This window comes from Hemicordylus capensis, chromosome 5 (assembly GCF_027244095.1).
Source record: "Hemicordylus capensis ecotype Gifberg chromosome 5, rHemCap1.1.pri, whole genome shotgun sequence".
NCBI lineage: Eukaryota > Metazoa > Chordata > Lepidosauria > Squamata > Cordylidae > Hemicordylus > Hemicordylus capensis.
This window is the reverse complement of record NC_069661.1, coordinates 155,614,098-155,634,538: the sequence shown is the minus strand read 5'-3', so window position 1 is coordinate 155,634,538 and position 20,441 is coordinate 155,614,098. Positions and strand designations below refer to the sequence as shown.

The 20,441-nt window shown below is 45.1% G+C and overlaps 1 protein-coding gene across 5 annotated transcripts in view; it reads right to left on the bottom strand.

The window, feature by feature from the left end:
* GRAMD4 (GRAM domain containing 4) overlaps positions 1–17,645 on the bottom strand; it is a 129,920-nt gene extending 112,275 nt beyond the window's left edge. Inside the window, exons 1-2 of one of the 5 annotated variants that reach the window (XM_053256509.1) lie at positions 11,583–11,795; positions 10,439–10,539 (exon numbers count right to left, since the gene is read on the bottom strand). Coding sequence is in view for 3 of the 5 variants with exons in the window: in XM_053256506.1 (XP_053112481.1) it covers positions 12,819–12,847 (29 nt within the window). In the remaining 2 variants the exon portion in view is untranslated. Of the gene's footprint in view, positions 1–10,438; positions 10,540–11,582; positions 11,796–12,818; positions 13,199–17,596 lie in introns of those variants that run through there. The other 4 variants (XM_053256508.1, XM_053256506.1, XM_053256510.1 and 1 more) reach the window with 4 other exon arrangements.
* Positions 17,646–20,441: the final 2,796 nt, after the last annotated feature.

Genomic DNA, 20,441 nt, shown 5'->3' with positions numbered 1-20,441 from the left:
AACACAGGTCTTACTAGAGCAAGACAAACATCTACTGTTTCATACTGGTTTTCTAAAGGTTTTAGCTGTCACAGGAAATTATCCTCATCAACAGTACATAATTTTAGAAACAGGAGACACATAATAATGGATATTAATCTCTCTCTCCAAATTCCTTCTGAAAATTCCACCTTTTCCATGAATTCATCCTCATCAGAAGAAGTTAAAGCATTTGTGCACATTTATATCTTGTTACCCTTACCTTCCCTCCTCTCCCTTATTGTTAAACTGTAGATTTAACAATAAGCTCCTTGGGGCTGGGGTTGGGATGTGTGCAAAGGGGTGTTCTTGTTGCTTCCATTATGATTAAAGCACCATGTACACTGATGACACTCAGGGAAACAAAAAAGGCAACTGCTGCAATACATTTGATGAGAAGTAATGACTAGCAAGTCCCACAATACAGATCTTTCATCTTCTATCATCAGAGAGATATTTGATGGACCTTTTCCACTGGCATCTGACCAACGGAAAAAGTCATAGTAAGCTACTCAGTTTCTCCATTAGAACCAATCATAATCAACTCATTTCAAGAGATAAGCAGCTGGGGAACTTTACTCCGCAGGACATAGTTTGTATAAGTATATAGACCTATTATCTAATGGAAACTTTATAACATCAAAGGAAATCTGATTAAATCTTAGTTCTTCTCTAGCTGCATGGGGGTGGACAGGAGGTAAGGATCTGTTCTCCCCTTTCTTAAAGCTTTCCGCTCTCCTCCCCATGGCACTGAGCCAGTGGTCGAACCACAGTTTGTGCACACCCCTAATAAAGGGGCTTTATCTTTAATCTACAAATTGGTATGTAAATAGGACATGAAGAAAGATTTCTATATATCAAGATGATTTTGTCACTATAGCTCAGCCGAGGTGGCGCTACCATTGGGCAAACGAGTTCAAAGAACCCGGGCCACCACCAATCAGGGGCAGTGCCTTGCAGCCCCAAAATGCCCCCCGCATCTGATGTCAGACGTGGGGGTGTGATTTCTCTCCCAAATGGGGCCGCGCAGCCCTGTTCGGGAGTGAAATCGGCCAGCGCTGCATTCACAGCATGGTTGGAGTGACTCTCCCTGCCTTTTAAAGGCAAGGAGAGCCACTCCTGGCCATGCTGCATTTCGCTCCCAAATGGGGTCACAAGGCCCTATTAGGGAGTGAAGCCCCGCCACCTGCATCTGACATGTGATGCAGGGGGCGTGGCGGGGGGCGTGGTGGCAGAACCCGGGCCACCACTTGGCTCCCTCCACACCTGAGCTCAGCAGTAAAGCACATGCTTTGCATGCAGAAGTCTCAGACTTGATCCTTAGCATCTCCAGGTTGGACTGAGACAGACCCCATCTGAAACTCTGGAGAGCTACTGCCAGTCATGTAGACAACACTAAACTAGATGGACCAATGGTCTGACTAGTATTTTCCTATAATACTGTATGGGAGAAGGACTTAGGATTTATACTCCTGGTATAAGCTGGGTCAATATTCATAACAGCATTAGAAAATCATCAATGTGCTTTGGTTTAGAAGAAGCCCACAAGGTGATGTATAGACAATACATAGCATCAGCTGGGTTGAATCAAATTTTCCCCCATTCTTGGATGCCTTGTAACAGGGTTCAATCGCTTTAGTTACAAATTCTTGACAAAATTTGTCAAATAGGAAACCATATCAAACTCAGTTCCTCTATAGTTCAGTTAGATGGTATGGCTGAAAGTCTCTGAGGCTATTCTCACGAGCAGCAGAAACCGGGCGAAGGAAACCCAGCACGATTTCTGCTGCTCGTGTGCTGCAACGGGAGCTGCGCAGCTCCTGGCAGCCAGCCCTCTTAAATGCCCCCCGTTAAACGAGATTAGCGGAGCGCACACTCCACTAACCCCATATTGTGTGTGTGTGTGTGTGTGTGTGTGTGTGTGTGTGTGTGTCCTCAGCACAGCTCTGTGCCGCAACAACTCATGAGTAGACCCGATGGGGAGGCTAACAAGCCTCCCAGCATCGGGGACCTCCCCAGAATGCCCCATGCACACGTGGAGGGCATTCTGGGACTCTTAGGGGCCAGGAATCCCAATCCCCTCCGCCCCCAATGGAGCCAGTAACCATGTCGGCAGCCGAGTGGGTCAAGCCTGCTCTCCCCACAAACCCCCTGCAGACTCTCCACACTGCTCATTTGGAGAGCCTCTCTGACTTTCTTAAAGAGTTAATTGTCTTGAATCTTTTAGGGGCTGGAAAAGTTGGGTTCACTAGACACTGAAGGTCTGGCATGGAAGAATAGCTGACAAAGGCTCTGGAAACCACCTCTTGAACTTGGTAAGAAAATTGACATTTCCAAAGAAGAAACTGACTACCCTCTTCTGTTACAATTATCGGAGAAAAAAATAAATCTGTTTACCGTTTATTAGAATAGGAACATACGAAGCTACACTAAACCGAGTCAGACCATTGATCCCTCTATTGTCTACACAGAACGGCAGTGGCTTCTCTGAGGTAGGAATGTCTCTCAGAGAGACAGGCAGGAGTTTGTCAGCCCTATCTGAATATGCCAGGGAGGGATCTTGAAACCATCACCGTGCAAACACGCAGATGCTTTCCCCAGAGGATCTAGGCACCATCTTCTAAGGGGAATATTTTACAGTGCTCACATGTAGTCTTCCAGTCAAATGCAAACTAGGACAGACTCTGCTTAGCAAATTCATGCTTGCTACCACAAGACCAGCTCTCCTCCCATAAAGAAGACACTAATTTTAAAGCATTAGACATATTTTTATAATCGGTATAATAGTTTGTTAAACTCTAACTTGGATTTTTTTAAATTGTCTGCCTTACCACTGCTCAAATATTCCCAAGCAGTAGTCAAGTATTTAAAGTATTTCTTAGAACAGGATAATTCCCAAGTCCAGCCCCTCCCAAAAGCTTTACAGAGCACCAGGTCAAATCACATGCAACTCCATCCCCCGCAATATGCAATAGACTAAGTGGCAGCACTGGCTCCTGAGCTCTTGGGACACGTGTAAGGAGGCCACCTTTGTTTGCAAAGGTTTTGGCACCTTGGACACAGTGCCCTAAGCACATGCATAAAGCATTTTCTTTGTGAAAAGAATACTTATTCACTTATCTGGGGGCGAAGAAATCTAGCACGCTGCACTTCCCCCAAGCCTGTTGTTCAGCTAGGCTAGTAATGGTCCCACCGACACTGTATTGCCTGAAGAGCGAGTGGGCTAGGATGAGATGGCTGTCATTTGACAAGAGGGAAGAAAGCCAAGTTCTGTTCTATCCTGGCTGGTCTGCATAGTCTCAGGAAGATGCATACAGAGAATCATGCACACAATCTTGCCAAATGCATCCTATAAAGTGATGCAGGCACCCCTATAGTTCTCTTATTAAGGAATACTGCTATTTTTAATTGGGGGAAATGACACAAGTTGTGTTGTTTTGATTGTTTATTGAAGAATTTTAACAAAACAGAAAAGAGATAGGTGTATGGAATATCATACATTCTGCTACTCCCCGTCGTCGTATACGGCTTGAACAGGGGGCGGGGTCAAACAGGGAGCTTGAACAGAGGGCGGGGGCTCCTGGCCCTTGAGGTAGACATGGGGGCGGCCATCTTGGCTCCTGCAGCATGTGTCTCGGGCTGTCCAATGGAAGTGGAGGAGTGGCTGCATAAGCAGCCAGCTCCCATTCAGTCCTTCCTCAGTTGCTCTGGCCAAAGCACCCTTTCCTTCCATCCTAACTCAGTGAGGGTTGTCCAGTCACCTTTTGAGGCTGAGTAGGAATTTTTTGGGTCACATTTTATTGGCTCTGGTGAGGCCTTTTTTCACCTACTTCTCACTAAAGTTATTTGTAGGGTTGTCATTCTTGATTGTTTGGTCACTTTGCCAGTAAGTTGGTGTAGGTTGCCTTGATCAGTGTCTGACTGGAGGACCATTTAAGATGAATAGGCAAGCCGAGGAACAGCCCTTGCAGGTTTTGCAGCCCTTTTGGCTGGGATCTGCCCCTACTCGGAGGCACCCAACATTCAGGGTTTTGCTGCCTGGGTGGGTGAGGCTGGTTGGCCTCCCCTCAGCGGGGTTAACACCTCATGGTTGTTATGATGTCCGGACTTCGCCCGGGCTGAATTAACACCCAGTCTTTCGCCCTGTTTTGCGCAGTCCTCCTTATGAGGCTGCCCCATAGAGGGGATATCTAATTGTTTCCTCGTTGCAGGTTATTGTAATATCAATAAAAGTGGCCTTGGTTCATGCAATTACATGTGTCTTGTTATTGGGTCTGAGTGTGCAAAAAGTGCATGCAGGAGCTGCATTACAATTCAGCCACCATTTCCATATATAATTGCAGCTAGCTGACCGCCTTAGACAAGCACCACACTGGGGACTGTAGTTGGTTCAATTAAGCAAAAGTCAGTTAGGAGAAACCATGTAGCTTAACCAGGACAAGGGCAGAAGCTCTCTAGAAAGAGATGTAAGCCAAGGGACACGCTCTCCTACAAGACACAAATAAGTGTGAATAGACTGGAGGAGACAGAGATCCTGAACACCTTCAGGACTGGAAGCAAGGGGCCTTCACTTAACTCATGATAGCACTTACATTTATATACCGCTCTATAGCTGGAAGCTCTCTAAGCGGTTTACAATGATTTAGCATATTGCCCCCCAACATTCTGGGTATTAAAATTAAAATGATGTCATTTTAAAAGAGGCATCCATTTCCATAACAACATTTATCTAGATATTTGACCAATATTCAAACCTAAACAGACTGTCTCCTCCCACCATACCAAAACCACCCTAGTATCCAGGACCAGGCAATGCCAGATACCTTGGGGGTGAAGATCTTCTCTCCTCATTGTTCTCAGATCATGGAAGCAAGTGTCTGAGAGCTAACACACACCAACCTGAAGCTGTTGGACTGAGCAGAGCAAGTATAAGCAGAGCAAGCTGTCTGGGACCTGGGCCTTTTGGCCCTCTCTTCTGGATCTGCTACATTACCGCATGGCTTCAAGAGACATTTCTGGCATGAAGGAGTGAACACTATTTCACACACCAGACTTCTGTTGTTGCAGGCTCCAGACTGAAATTGATCCTGGCAGGGAACCGGTGGACTGAACCACAATGATATCATCCCCAACACTCTGTTGACATTGGGATGCTTTCACAATAACTTGGTGTTTTTTTTAAAAAAAAAAACTAAGATTGGTTCTCACACATGCATTCATCATTTAATGACAATGACATTAGGCAATGACTTGTATGCATGAATGAGCTATCACAGACAGAGCTTTCACTTCACCCAGTGTCACCTCAAACACAATACAGTACTTTTCCATGGAATTAGTTTACACATTTAGCTGTCAGTCATCAAGTGCTGAGTAGTTAAATGATGATAAATCAAGTAGATTACAGGCAAATACCAAAAGCTCTGTATGAATCTATTCATATCTATTCACAGTTGCAGAAGAACAGAAAGGGCACAAACTATCACCAAACCACAACTGGTTAAGATGTCCATTGGAAGGTGAAAAAAAGACGACAATGACAACGACAACCTGGGGTGCACGCTACAGATGTTGAGCCAAACAGTTCAGAGCAAAGCAAATATTCTTTCATAAGTACTAGTAATAGTGCAGTGTAATAGCCTGTGCTGTACCACGACCCAGGCCTGCAAAATGTATAATCCACAAACTGCCTACCTTCTCTTACGTGCCTGGAAGGACTGTCAAGCATGTGGGAGGCACAAAGCACATGGCTGGTGTACTGAGACTGGACTGGAGGGTCACAAACCCTGCAGGCCAGGAATGAGGATATTTACAGCAAGAGAGATCAAACACCAGCCTAGACGTTTCTTGAGGTCGCCCTACGCAAATTATTCCAGGATGGAAATAGTGTGGTCATGTAGATGTCCACTAGCAATTTTTGTGGCTTTTTCACTTGGAGGCCTTGAGGCATGACAAGGGACTGTACAGGCCCACCCGCTTCCTTTTACACTGATCTGCCTGGCGCTGCGCCTGAACCAACAGTGAGCTCTCATTGCCAATTCATTAGTTTCGTTTTGGCAGCACATAGGGAAGCCAAAGCCATTTGCTTTTTGGCTCAGGGAGGCTTTGTGTGACAGAGTTTTTAAAAAAAAAACAGATGGTTTATTGAGTTTTCTAAATGTAACACTGCATAGTATATATCAATCATTTAAGATATCCTTTATCAGAGATACATTCCCTAAAGTTAAAAGAATAAAAAACATAAGAACTTAAGTTCATCATTGTCAGGAAACCGAAATTCATGTGTTTCAGTTCAGTTTTAAGAATACCCCATCCCAAACTAGACTTCATTAAAAAAAATTAAATAGCCAGACCTTTTTCCAAATACAAAGTAAACAAATTTATGTCCTTATCCTCTTTGTTGCGCCTTTGTTCTGGGAGGCATTACTAACAATTAATATTCTGATCCCACAAATGAGATGTACTAAGCTTATCTGAAAAAACAACCGCTCTCAGTCATTACATGAACTTGGATGATTTTGGCTTAACACACTTGAACCTGCTACAGGGATCAGTAGGTCTGCCCCTCTTGGACCGGCTCACAATCAAGCACTGAAGCTGGAACGTACTCTACTGGGGATAGGGCGGTAGCTCAGTTGTAGAGCACCTGCTTTGCGTGCAAGCAGCCCCGGGTTGAATCCCTGATATCTCCAGGTAGCACTGGGCAAGACTCCCGCCTGAAACCTTGGAGAGCCACTGCCAGTCTGTGCAGACCAGGGGTGCACAGCTCAAATGCCCTGGTGGGCCGGAACCAACCACGACTTGATATGTGGGGGCCACGGTCAGTGTTCAGCACAATGATTACTACATTAAAATTAATTTTAAAAAATATTAATGAAAGCAATTAGTTAGTCAGCTGCCCATCTCCCCCACCATCCCATTAAGGGACCCACAATTTTAAACCAAGGATATTGGCCAGAAAATAGGCCTTATCCCTGCCAAGTCATTTGGGCACCAGGAGTGCACGCCATCCCTAAATAAATGCCAAGTCCTCCCTAAATTGCTGCTGCTTTCAGGTTGCAATCCTAGGCACGTTTAATGGATAATAAGCCTCACTGGGTACACCCTAGGATGCATTTCTTAAAACATGCATAAAATGGCTGTAAGGCCGTTTCTAGTTCCTATGATGATGTGGGAAATTCCTACCTGGGGGGCAGTAAGAGAGTCCTTGCAGGCCAGATCTGGCCCCCGGGCCTTATGTTGTGCAGGCCTGGTGCAGACAATAGTCAGCTCAATGGACCAGTGGTCTGACGTGGTAGGAGGCAGCTTCCTATGGTCCAATGGAATGGCCTAAGTGAGAGAGAGTGCAAGAGCTGCCGCTTCACCCTGCCTCCTCCACAAGCCACAGCCTACAGAGAGCCTTCCTTCAGCTAAAGCCCCCAATCCCCTCAGGCCAGTTTTACAATTGGCACATTTGTATGTGCTGTGATGCTATGACCTCACCCCACCCCCCACAAACGTCCCCACAAGGAATGGCTCAGCCTCCTATGGATCCTACTCCTCCCCACTGCCTCCCAGGGAGTCAGCTCGAGCTCACAGGCAGGGAACAAGTCCCAGGTGGCCTCCCAACTCCTTATTCACCAACACAGAAACCAGTAATGTGCCCAGGCAGGCAATGCACATGTAACCCTCCCTCAGTCTCATATGCTCACTTCAGCCGCCACCACAGGCTTAGCTTCATGACTCCAACTCAGTGCTGGAATCCACATTTCTCTTCGTTCTGTACCTCACTGGTATTGCCATTATGACTGAGACATCTGTAGTAAAGTCAAAATCAGAATCATTTTATTTACGGCCATAAGCCAGACAAAATTAAAACTTTAAACTGTTACCAGGCATAAATATACAACATGAAATAACTAAAAGATACACAATCGGCCTCATAGAACCCCATGACGAGAGGTCAGTTTCATAGCCCCATATAAAAATTTAGCAACCAGTTTAGTAATACCCACATTAACATCAGCAAGACATACATTAAGATAAAATGAGTCAGGCCTGCCTTGTAGTGAAGTCAAGGCCATGAAGTATTTGATTCCTTCTCCTTAGGCCAGGATGGATAGGTGGTTAAGGCAACAGCAATGACATTCTGCAGATGGAATCCATGCCCACCAGCCTAAGCCTCAAATTACACATTAAGTGCAAATGAATGCACTTTCTCAGGGAAGAAAGCTGGTCTTGTGCAACAAGCTTGAACCCTTTGCTAAGTAGGGTCCACTTTGGTTTGCATTTGGATGGGGGACTACATGTGAGCACTGTAAGCTATTTCCCTTCGTGCACGGGGCCATAACTCAGCAGAAGATCACCTGCATGCTCCCAGGTTCACTCCCTGGCATCTCCAGGAAGAGCTGGGAGAGACTCCTGCCTGAAATCGCAGAGAGCAGCTGCTAGTCAGTGTAGACAAAACTGAGCTAGATGGACAAGTCTCTCTGTGTAATGCAGCCTCCTAATGTAGTCTGATGTCCCTAGTTTTGTTTTAAAAGCCACTCAAGAGGGGGCAATGAAAAATAGGAGGGAAAAGCTGCTGGAGAGAGTAGTATCTGGAGCAGAAAATAAGCTGTCTGGGGAACGGTTAAGCATCCTTTTTCTTTCTGCCGTTTGTCCACTCTCAACTGTGCCGTCCTATAGCTGCTCTTAACACACAAATACGGTGAACAGGCAACACTCAGACATGCTTGCATGTAACAAAGAAGCGATAATAGTGGAGAAGTTTACAAGCACAGAGTTGTCTCCCTCTAACTTGACCTGTTAAAGACATTATGCAAATTGATTTCTCCTTTATTGGAACTAAGTTGCATTAGATATCTCTTGTTCACTTGAGCCAACATTTATCTACCCCAACTATTATGTAAGTGTCCATTTCCCCTTGACTCTAAAAAGAACACAAGCTCCAAAAGAAAGAGATCAAAGGAATTCCAGCAGCAGCAGGGGACTCACATGATAACCAAGTGTGAAATGCAACATCAGGAGAAACAGACCAGCAAGAGGCAAAGCACAGCTTCCAAACCAGCAACCCCTACCACGGACAGCCTTATACAGAACCACAATTTTAAACTCATACTAGAGCACCACCATTGGCATCAATACATGACAAACAAGAGCAGTTCATAGTTAGCAAAATCACCTGTAAAGGCTGAATGGAGTGGGGGATCAGGCCAAAATGTTCAATTATTTCAGGGTATTGGCATAAAACAAGTTCATAGCACTTCCTTCACGTGCACAAAACATCTACAAACTGAGACAAGAGAGCCTACAGAGCACTGCATCCATTTATTTTATTTACACCCATTTATTTTATTTATGAATTTCATAAGCCTGTTCCACAACTGCAAAAAGGTTAGTCTACAAGAGTGGACATAAATACATATTGTGAGCAAGTTCACCGATTATGTCATTCTAGGCATATGTTTCATTGCCATAACACTCTCACTATAACACTAAGGATAAGTATTCCTTTCACATTCCTCCAGTCTTTTTTCCCTTTAATGTCAACTATTTCCAATACGAAAATATGTCTGATTTTTCCATTATGCTGAACTCTTCCTCTTTCTTTTGCACCTCCCACCACCACAGCCAAAGAAACTGACAACTAGACACATTTACAAAAACTTACATCACTTCATAAAATATTTTATTAATAATAATAAATGAGCTTGAGTAAAACACTATAAATACAAATAACGACATGTCTAGATAAATGTAAATTAGTAAGCCCAAAGAACATATGAAGATCTAGTGGTTAGAGTGCTCAACTAGGACCGGGGAGACCCGAGTTCAGATCCCTATTCAGCCATGAAACTAGCTGGGTGACTCTGGGCCAGTCACTTTGCTCTCAGCCTAACCTACTTCACAGGGTTGTTGTGAAAGAGAAACTCAAGTATGTGGTACACTGCGCTGGGCTCCTTGGAAGAAGAGCGGGATATAAATGAAAAAAATAATAAAATAATAATAATAAATCAGACCATTGGTCAAGAAAGCCCATTGATATGTGCTGAGAACAGCAGCATGCCACAAGAATCAAGGCTAGCATTGAAAAATTAAGCCATGTCAAGCACACCTATAGCTCCATGCCCTTCAGAGTAAGGAGTCCAATGCAGCATTGATTCCTCCCTCTCTTTTTGTCAAAACATGGGTAGTGACACTGTCCCAAGGAAAAGATTAACAATGCACAAGCACAGTCTATGCTACAGATGGCAGGTGTGGTGGGCTCCAGACACACCACCAATGAACATCCTGTACCTCACCTTGAAATTGAAGACTGGGCAACAGGTAAGGTGGGACTTGGAGGTCAATGTTAATGGGGCATCCATAGTTGCAAAGAACATGACTGCCCATTATTCTGGCAGCTGATTAAAAAATACAGGTGTAGAGTTAAGCATACCTCAAATTTTAATATAAGCATGGCAAGTCACTCCCAGAGCTTCTTGGTGGGTCCAGCTGCAAGATATACCATCTCACCATCCCTCTTCATGCTTCTTTTGCCTGCCAGAAAAAGCAGAGGCTTCTCTTTTTCTCTACTCCATCATCCTGTGCTAAAGAGACATGTATGCACAAAATATAGTGCACCTGCCAGAGTAGACATGCAATATCACTGCGGACCAAAACAAAAAAAGAAAAAAACAGAGCCACTGGCCAACTGACAATGCAAGTTCATAAGTGTCTCTTTCTTTAATAGACAGAAGTTCAGCTTATCTTTATAAAACAGTACAACCCTGAGCACAAGGCATGCCTGCTATGATGCTGAAAGGACTAGAAAACCAAAGGAACCAGCCTCACAGGTCTACCAAGAAAACTATCATCACTCTACATTGCTTTTTCAGAGGGCTAGACTGGATAATACTGTGTTTTAGATGAAGTTTCTAAAGACAGTGTTTATGATGGAAATTATCTACAGTGTCTGATCTTAATGGAGATCTGTTACAGCACCCTATTGTATTGTAAGGCACTTAAAAACACCATTAAAGCACTCCAGCAAGAAGGCATTACAATGATGCCATCCATCGCTGTTCCAAATTAAAGCAAAACGCTCTCCAGCAAGACAATGGAAAAGAATTATTTTGCATATCATCGTGCGACTGCACTGGCAAAAGGAACAGCCAGATCTAACTTTGTAACATGTACTATTTATTAATGTGCATCCCACCCATCTTCCAAGGAACCTGAAGCATCACAACAATCCTGTAAGGAAGGCAGACAGTGGAGCCAGTAGATTTCGGTATGAGCTGAGGTTTGCCAAATAAGAAACCCAGATATCACCCAGTAGAATAGTAGGGAAGGAGATGCAAGCTTTAACATGCACCCACATCAAACATCCACAACTAGTGTCTTGCACATACGACACAGCTCTCATGCACAAGGAACACTAATAGTATGCTTATATGGGTGCTGCTTTCTGAAGCAACAGTGAGCAACCACAAGCTCACAAGCAAGGACCTGCCTACATGCAGAAAGAGAAAGCAACCTTTGCTACCATGTCATGTACACCAATGGTACAGCTCATGGTGAAATGAAGCAAAATAAAATACCTTTCCAGCAAAGGCATGATGGTCTTTCACAGGAGTGAGGCATGGCGTACTCCACTCCACTCCACTATCAGGCACACACACCCAAGACCACCTCCACAACCCCCTGTCCCACAACATGAGGATTATTATGTATCTATCTATCAAACAAGAAAACAAATGCAGCTCACAGAAGCTTCCTCCCTAATCTCACTCCCAAGTGTGGAAACTCAAAATAACACCACAGCCATGCCCACTTGAACTCTCTTCACCCTTTATATCCCAGAAACAGCACCACCCAATTAATATGTGATGAAGCAAGAAAGGAACAGCTGCCTCTAATTGCAGGAAGGAGGGAAAAGTCAGGACAGCTCAAACAGACAAAAGGCATGAGAATCATAATGGCATCCACTCTGGAAACTGTACCACCAACCACCCCGGGCAAGATTGGGTTCTTCATTTGCTGAAGGGGCGAGAGAACAGGAATCTCGTTATGCTTGATGGAAAGAGGCCGATCCTCAACCATACGCGAGGCATGAATGATAGCAGGACCAAGAGAGGAGGACTATGACTGAGCAGAGGTCACAGAAGGCTAGGAGAAAGAGGACTTCCCCCAAGGAGCCGATAGTCCTCGTTGCTTTGAACAGCGAGGCGTATTTCCTCTGGGAAAGCAAAGACTCCTGTTGGCTTGCACAGAAGGCGGCGGCTTCTCGCTCGCTTCCCCCCCCCCGCTCTCCACCCCCGTTCTTGAGGAAGGAAAAGGGAACGTAGCAGAGGATTAGAAAGGATTACATTCCCCCCGCCCGCAGCTGTATGAAAGCGGGGCTTGGTTCTTGAGAATGCGGCTTGCTGCCTGAAGCAACTCGCGGCAGGGGGGGGGGAGGAGGAGGAATCCCAAGCCCGACGAGGGAACCACCAGTACTCGAGGAAAAGAAGGGGGGGTGCTAGTGGGTTATGCGGGGGCAGGGCGAGGGTTTTTGCGGGGGTTTCCGAAACGAGGGACGCATCCGAGCCTGGGGAACAAAGGGAACGTGGCAGCTGCTGAGGGTGCCTTTGCGCGAACGAAGCCAGGGCTGGTGAGGGGGGTGAGCAAGGAGGCGGCTGCTGCTTGGTCCTCCCCATAACAGAGTGGCAGAGCGAGGCCCATGGCAGGTGCCCGCCGGCGGTGGGGGGGAGCCGAGAAAGACTGGACGGATTCTCCGTGCGCTCTGGGCGAGGGGAAGGGAGCGGGAGGCGGCGGGGCGCTTTGTTCCTCCTTACCCGGCGCGGAATTCGGACCAAACTTTCATTCACGCTGCCAGTCCGGCGCTGTCCCTGCTCGCCTCCGCTGTCGCGCCCGAAGGCGACTGCTGCCGGCTGCCGACTCCGGAGCCCACCAAGCCGGACGGCGCGGGAGCCCAGCCGCCAATGCCAACCCGAAGCGCCCGCGGTGGCCTCCAAGGCGCTGTGACTGGCGCTGCGCCACGACCCCGAGGCCGCAGGGATGGCAGCAGGTGCCCGCCTGCCTCCCCTTCTCCGGCCGCCAGGCCCCCTCAGCCAAGGCCGTGACGAGCGCCCTGCGCAGCCGCCGCCGCTGCCGTCACCGCTCGCTCGCTGCCTTGCCTTCCTTCAATCACCAGCGGCGGCGGCAGCATCTTCGGCGCGCAAAGGGGCCGGCCTCCAAGAGCGCCGCTCCGCCCGCTGGAGGCTGATTGGGGAAGGCTTCGGGCTGGGGCTGCCTGGGATTCCCAAGCCAGGAGGAGCTCTGCAAGGCGTGCGAGCGAGCGAGCGAGCGCCAAGCCCCAGCTGGGTTCGCCGCGCGGCTGCTGTGGGACTCATCACAGGCTTGATGGCTACAAGGCCAGGCCTGGCAGCACCCGCTTAACGACCTCGTCCGGCGTCCGCAGTCGGAGTTGACATCGACGATTGAGCTCCTAAGCTGCACATATTTGTATAGAGTTGTGGGGGGGCGGGGACTAATTCTGGAGAAAAGCCTCTTTTCTTTGTTCTGAAGTGTTATGCAGACAAGTTGTCGTATGCCCCGTCTTAGAAGAGGCTTCTAAGCTGATGAATGAATGCCACCTGTTTCTTTAAGTTGTTGTCCTTAAAATGGTTTTAATAATTAATAATTTTAAACTTGCTATCTGATTAATCAAGATGCCCCGTTTTAATCATTTTTAAGCCTTTGTGACTGGTTAATTGTACTGCACCTGGAAGCCTAGGTGGCTGTTGTTGTGCCAGAAGTTATTTTGCCAAACTCTGACTGGTGTGCCAAATGTGATCCTTTCTAGAGGCAGAAGACCTTCCTTCAATAAGCCAAGCCTTAGTCGTATCCACACACAACTATTGCATTTCTGTGTATGCCAAGAGGCAGTCTCTGTCTGGGAACTTCCATTGGTACAGGAATGATGCTGCCAGAGCATTCATTGCTGCTGATCAGATGGTGCCCACTATACCTACCCTGTTTGGCTGCATTGGTTGCCAGTTTGTTTCTGGGCCCAATTTGGCTTTGGCTTTTGGGGCAGGTCTGAGACCTGCCTGTCTCAAGAACCACCTTCTTCCATGTGAATCTACTGGTGTATTCAGATTGGCCTCAGAGGCTCTGCTGTCAGTGTCACCTTTATATTCATATGGCTACAAAGGACCTTTTCAGTGGTGATACTACAACTGTGAAATACCCCTCTCAGGGAGATTCAGTGGCCTTTTCTTCCCAGCTGGACAGTGAAAACTCCCTTCTACAAAGTTTTAGCCATCTATTATTTTGACCAGTTGGAGGGGGATTGGTTGGTGTTTTTGCATTGCTGCTTTGTTTTTGTTACTTATTTGTTTTGTTACTTATTATTGTTACTAAGAGAGCCAGTGTGGTGTAGTGGTTAGAGTGCTGGACTAGGACCGGGGAGACCCAAGTTCAAATCCCCATTCAGCCGTGAAACTAGCTGGGTGACTCTGGGCCAGTCACTTTGCTCTCAGCCTAACCTACTTCACAGGGTTGTTGTGAAAGAGAAACTCAAGGATGTAGTACACTTCTCTGGGCTCCTTGGAGGAAGAGCGGGATATAAATGTAATAATAATAATAATAATAATTTAGTATTATTTTGTTTTTATTGCCTCTTCCATTTTGAACTATTTGAAAAGGTGGGATATAAATTCAAAAAATAAAACTTTGCAGCCCTACTAAAGGTAAAGTGTGCCATTGAGTTAATTTCGACTCCTGGCACCCACAGAGCCCTGTGGTTTTCTTTAGTAGAATACAGGAGGGTTTTACTATTGCCTCCTCCCACACAGTATGGGGTGATGCCTTTCAGCATCTTCCTATATCACTGCTGCCCGATATAGTACCAGCAGGGATTCAAACTGGCAACCTTCTGCTTGTTAGTCAAGCATTTCTCTGCTGTGTCACTAAAGGTGGCTGCAGCCCTACTACAGCCATAATAATAAAGTATGATCCAATGGTTTTTGGGACTGTTCCTTATCTGGCTAATTCCCTATTGGTTTCAAAGCTTCACAGAGAGGCAGGTTGTACTCCAGATTTGACATTGCAACTATTTCTGCTTACTAAAAAGAGTACAACAAGCACAAAATATACAGTACTGGTTTATCTTTCCCAGCGTGGAGGTCAAAATGATATACAGGTAAGGTGAAAGGCTTTGAGAAAGTGAGCTATTATATTGTCCATTTCCTGAATTGAAATGCTCCAGGTGTGCGATTTCTTGTGGAAATTTCTGCTTAGTCATAAGCAGAAATCATGGCACAAGCACATGATACGGTTTTCTTTTCCCTGATGTGAAGAACAAAATGATATATGGCTAGGTCCCACTTGCAGATTCAACAAAACCAGCAATCTTGTTTTCCTATGCCTGGCCTAAAGAAGCAGGTAAAACTTCAGCTGTGGAATCTAAGCTCATCCACATTTTTGCTTACTCATTACAGTGGCCCAAGCATTCAATACATTGTTTCCTTTTCTCAGATATAAAGAAAACATATGCTGGGCTTTTTAAAAAGTCAGCTATCTTTTTCACACATGTCTAGCCTAGAGAGGCAAGTAGTGATCCAAGTGTGTGATATGGAGCTTCAAGAATACTAGCTATACTATATCTTGGGATGTTTTTAAAATGCTCCCCAGTAGAATTTCCTTGTGCATTTTGTGGGTTCAAATTACTTGGTCTTTTGCAGAGGGATTCACACTTCCATTATACAGGTAATTCCATTTTTCCTTCCCAAACAGAAATTTTGCCACAGTTCCCTCCATTCAGTCAAATCTTATTTTCCTCTCTGTCAGCAGTAAACATGAGCAGTGAACAAATACATATACATATGGTTGTGCTATGAGTCCAGACTTCTCCCCTTATTATGCACCTCAGCTGTTTACTCTCATTCTGTCACACAAGCAAGTAGAAGTGAGCAACTGAGATACACAAAGAGGGATACCTTGGCATAGTCTCTGTTGCTGATTACACTCAAGGAGATGGGTTTAAGATTCTGTGAGAATTATTTGATGGTTGGAGTTAATGTTCCTGGCCCTTTACCCCTTACAGTGCAAACTATTGCTCCAATAAAATTAGATGCCAACCAAGAATATACATTGAATGGCTCAGATCCATCTCAAGTGTTGGCTATGTCTGAGGCTGCAATCTTAAGCCACTTCATTGGAAATAAGCCTCATTGAACTCAATAGGATTTACTTCTAAGTAAACATACACAGTCGTGTGCTGCCCATCCTATAGAAACCAATACAAATTATACAACAAAGATAATCATGACTAATTTACTGCACAATCTATGTTTACTCAGAAGAAAGTCCCACTGAAGTCAATGGGGTTTACACCCAAGAAAGACTGCTGTCTTTGTCACAGAACTAACTCTAGTTGGATCCAGCCTGTATGTTCTATAATCTGTATTGTATATCTAATAATCAATCAGTCTTTATTACGGTCCCAGACCAGCACAAGAATAAAAGCATACAAGGACATGGGGGGGGAAATCAAATGCTAAAAAATACATCACAATCTAAAATATCATTATTAGCCTATTACTGCCCTACAATAAAATTGTGTGTGTGTATGTATATGTATATATGTGTGTGTATAAATATGTGTGTGTATAACAATAATAAATATGGTACAATAAACTGCAAACTGCATAGCTTATAAAGCCATTATGTCTTATGCAATGAGAGAAGCGCTGTAAGAAGCATCTCAATCAAAGCTTAAAAGGTTAAAAGGCTAAAGATTATAACATGATCAGTTATGAACAAGGCAAATAGGATAGATGTGAAACAGTATGTATAAAAAATAAGTGTAAAAACCAGTATGTGGGTTAAAACAGAATAAATATAAAAGAACTAAGACAAGCTGAAGTCTGAAGTCTGAGTCTAACTGAGCAAATGGCTAAAGGCTTTTCAGTTAACAGTTAAGGAAATCAGTAGAATAGTTATAAACTGGCAGTCAAAGTCCAACGAATCTTACATGCTGCCGCACAGAACTTGGCAGTGTTGTATATGAGGGCCAGGCCCAGTCCTTGTCCGCTAGGACCATCTGGGTGTAGGCTCGGGTTGATCTTCCAGGATACTTGCACAGTAACAGGAGTAAGAGCTTGTCCCAAATGCCTTGATAAAAGGGTCAGGAGGGGAGTACATGCTCTGTGGTTTCAGTCTTCCCATTGTCACAGGGATGAAGCCTCTGCATTGTATATCTAATCATACTTCATTCATAGAATTATAGACAATATCACACCTTCATACTTTATAACAATATAATACTTAAAATTTGTATAACACTTCCAATGAGTTCAAAGCACTTAATAAGTATTACCTTGGTGTAATCCTCGCCTTACCCTGTAAGTTAGTAAATGTTGCTATTCCATATTGCAGATGGTGTTCACCTTGTGCGTTTATAGCAGAGATGAGATTCAAATCAGGAATTGCTGGTTCATAGTGATATTTTTTCGTCATGCACTGTTTACTGCCTAGTAGGACATGTTCATTTTACATCCAAAACCTTCCACTAAGTTTAGGTACATTGTTTATATTACATATGTTCCAAATCCAATTGAAGTCATACCTCATTATTTGGTTTGAGAGCAGCTCCAGGATTTAGCCTCTGGCCTGTCTTGTTATCTGAAGTGATGTCTCCTTCTGTTCCTATGCATTATGTGGGCTTGTCATTCATTTTATATTTTAGCACTCTAGTCCAGTGACAGTGGGGGTTTTTCCTTCACATGATGATGACTCATGATGTTCCTAGCCCTGGTAATACTGTTGGGTCTCATATTGTACCGTGCCCTTTGCTCACACAAAATATTTGTGTGGGAACTTTATGAAGAAATTATGCATCAGGGAATGACAGAAAGCGGGGCATTGATTCTCGGAGGGTCTGAATCTGCTGTGAAGAAATCGACACATGGAGTGAATATGAGCAATGGCGTTGTCTCTTGTTTACAGATATGTTTTCATTAGTTCGCCATATGCTGCTTTTACTGCAGCTAATAAAGCCCCCATTTCTTTAAACTGGTTCTACCCTGAGAAGCTTGTTTGAGCTGTCTGGGTTTTTACTCCAATTTCTTAGCTGTTGTTTGATTGCCTCCTGTTTTGTTTCTCCTATTTCACAGAAGCTGTCCTGATTACAGTAAGGACTAATTAACATGAATGCACTTCCCACACCCTTCTCTTTTGTTCCCACGGTTTGACATGCAGAGAAATGACAGCGTACGCCTAACAATGCACAGCAATACTTTTTTTTAAATAATTGATTTCTTTTATTTAGTAATGAGAGCTAGGTGTAATGCAAACTGGACTGGCTACTATGGCGGATTAACATAGTAGTAAATGTACCATTTGCTACGGGCCCCACATTTCCGAGGGCCCCGCATGCCCGGCTTCCAACTGGGAATTAAAGTTAAAACTTTACCTGTTTTATTTGGTCCATGTTAGATAAAATATCCCTTTTCTGCAAAATGTGCCTTTTAAGAGAAGGCCCAGCAAAGCATTTGTCCAGTGACTGTTGCTGGTGCCTACCACATTTTTCTTTTTAGAATGTGAGCCCTTTGGAGACAGAGAATCATCTATCCACTCTTTATTTTTTCTATGTAAACCACTTTGAGAATTTTGATTGAAATTCTCTCTGTGCCTATTTGTAAACCCATCTTTTTTTTTTTAAAGGTATATAAATCTTTTTTTAAAAAAAACGGTATATAAATGTTCACTGTTGTAGTGTGAGTTTGTGGCTTGGTCTCCCATACTCCAAAATATAGCAAATGAAAAAATTGCATTACTTTACTATGCAAGTAAATAATTTATGTTTTAATATTTATGTGCATTTTAAAAGAAATTTAGGGCCCCTTTATAACATATGCTACAGGCCCCGCACTAGCTTAATCCAACCCTGACTGGCTACATACCCAGGGCTGATGGGGAGGTGGGGGGTTGTGTGAACTAATAACTATTGTCAATCAAGATTAAGCCATAAAAAAGTCTTTCCCCCCACCCTTTATTTATTTATTTTTATTTATTTATTTTTGCATTTATATACCGCCTTTCGTTAAAAAGATAACCCCAAGGTGGTTTACAAAAGTCAAAAACATACAATAAAAAGACAATAAAAACATCATGTTAAAAATATAAAAACATAAAAACAGGCATAAAAACAATACAACAAATACAACAAATAAAAACACAAAGAAGCTGCAGTAGAAAACGATCATGTAAAAGCCTGGGTAAAAAGCCAAGTCTTTAAAAGCTTTCTAAAAGCCGTGATGGAGTCCGAGGAACGAATGGCCACTGGGAGAGCATTCCAGAGTCTGGGGGCAGCAACAGAGAAGGCCCTGTCCCGAGTGCACGACAGCCGGGCCTCCCTCATTGTCGGCACCCGGAGCAGGGCCCCCTCAGATGTCCTTGTCAAGCGGGCAGCAACCCGTGGGAGCAGGCGGTCCCTCAGATACCCCGGGCCCAAACCGTTTAGGGCTTTAAAGGTCAAAACCAGCACCTTGAATTGGACCCGGAAACGAACCGGCAGCCAGTGCAGCTCTTTCAAAATGGGGGTGATATGTTCCCAACGGGCAGCTCCGGATAAAACCCTCGCTGCCGCGTTTTGCACTAGCTGCAGTTTCCGGATATTCTTCAAGGGCAGCCCCACGTAGAGCGCGTTACAGTAATCCAGCCGCGACGTGACTAAGGCGTGGGTAACCGTGGCCAGATCTGCCTTCTCGAGAAAGGGACGCAGCTGGCGCACCAGCCGAAGCCGTGCAAAGGCACCCCTGGCCACCGCCTCCACCTGAGCTTCCAAAAGCAGAGCCGAGTCCAGTAGTACCCCCAAGCTGCGTACTTGCTCCTTCAAGGGGAGTGCAACCCCATCCAGAACCGGTAAAATCTCCTCAACCCGATTGGCTCTCCTACTGACCAACAGTACCTCCATCTTATCCGGATTCAATTTCAGTTTGTTAGCCCACATCCAACCCATCACGGCCTCCAGCCCCCGATTCAGGACATCCACCGCCTCCCTAGGATCAGATGACAAGGAGAGATAGAGCTGAGTGTCATCCGCATATTGCTGACAACTCAGTCCAAATCTCCGGATGACCTCTCCCAGCGGCTTCATGTAGATGTTAAACAGCATGGGGGACAAGACCGATCCCTGCGGGACCCCACAGGCCAACGGCCACGGGGCCGAGCAGTAGTCCCCCAGCACCACCTTCTGAACCCTCCCCTCAAGAAAGGACTGAAACCACTGCAACACAGTGCCTCCGATTCCCATACTCGAGAGGTGGCCCAGAAGGATACCATGGTCGATGGTATCGAACGCCGCCGAGAGGTCCAGCAGAACCAACAGGGACGCACTCCCCCTGTCTAGTTCCCGGCGTAGGTCATCCACTAGGGCGACCAAGGCAGTCTCAGTCCCATACCCGGGGCGG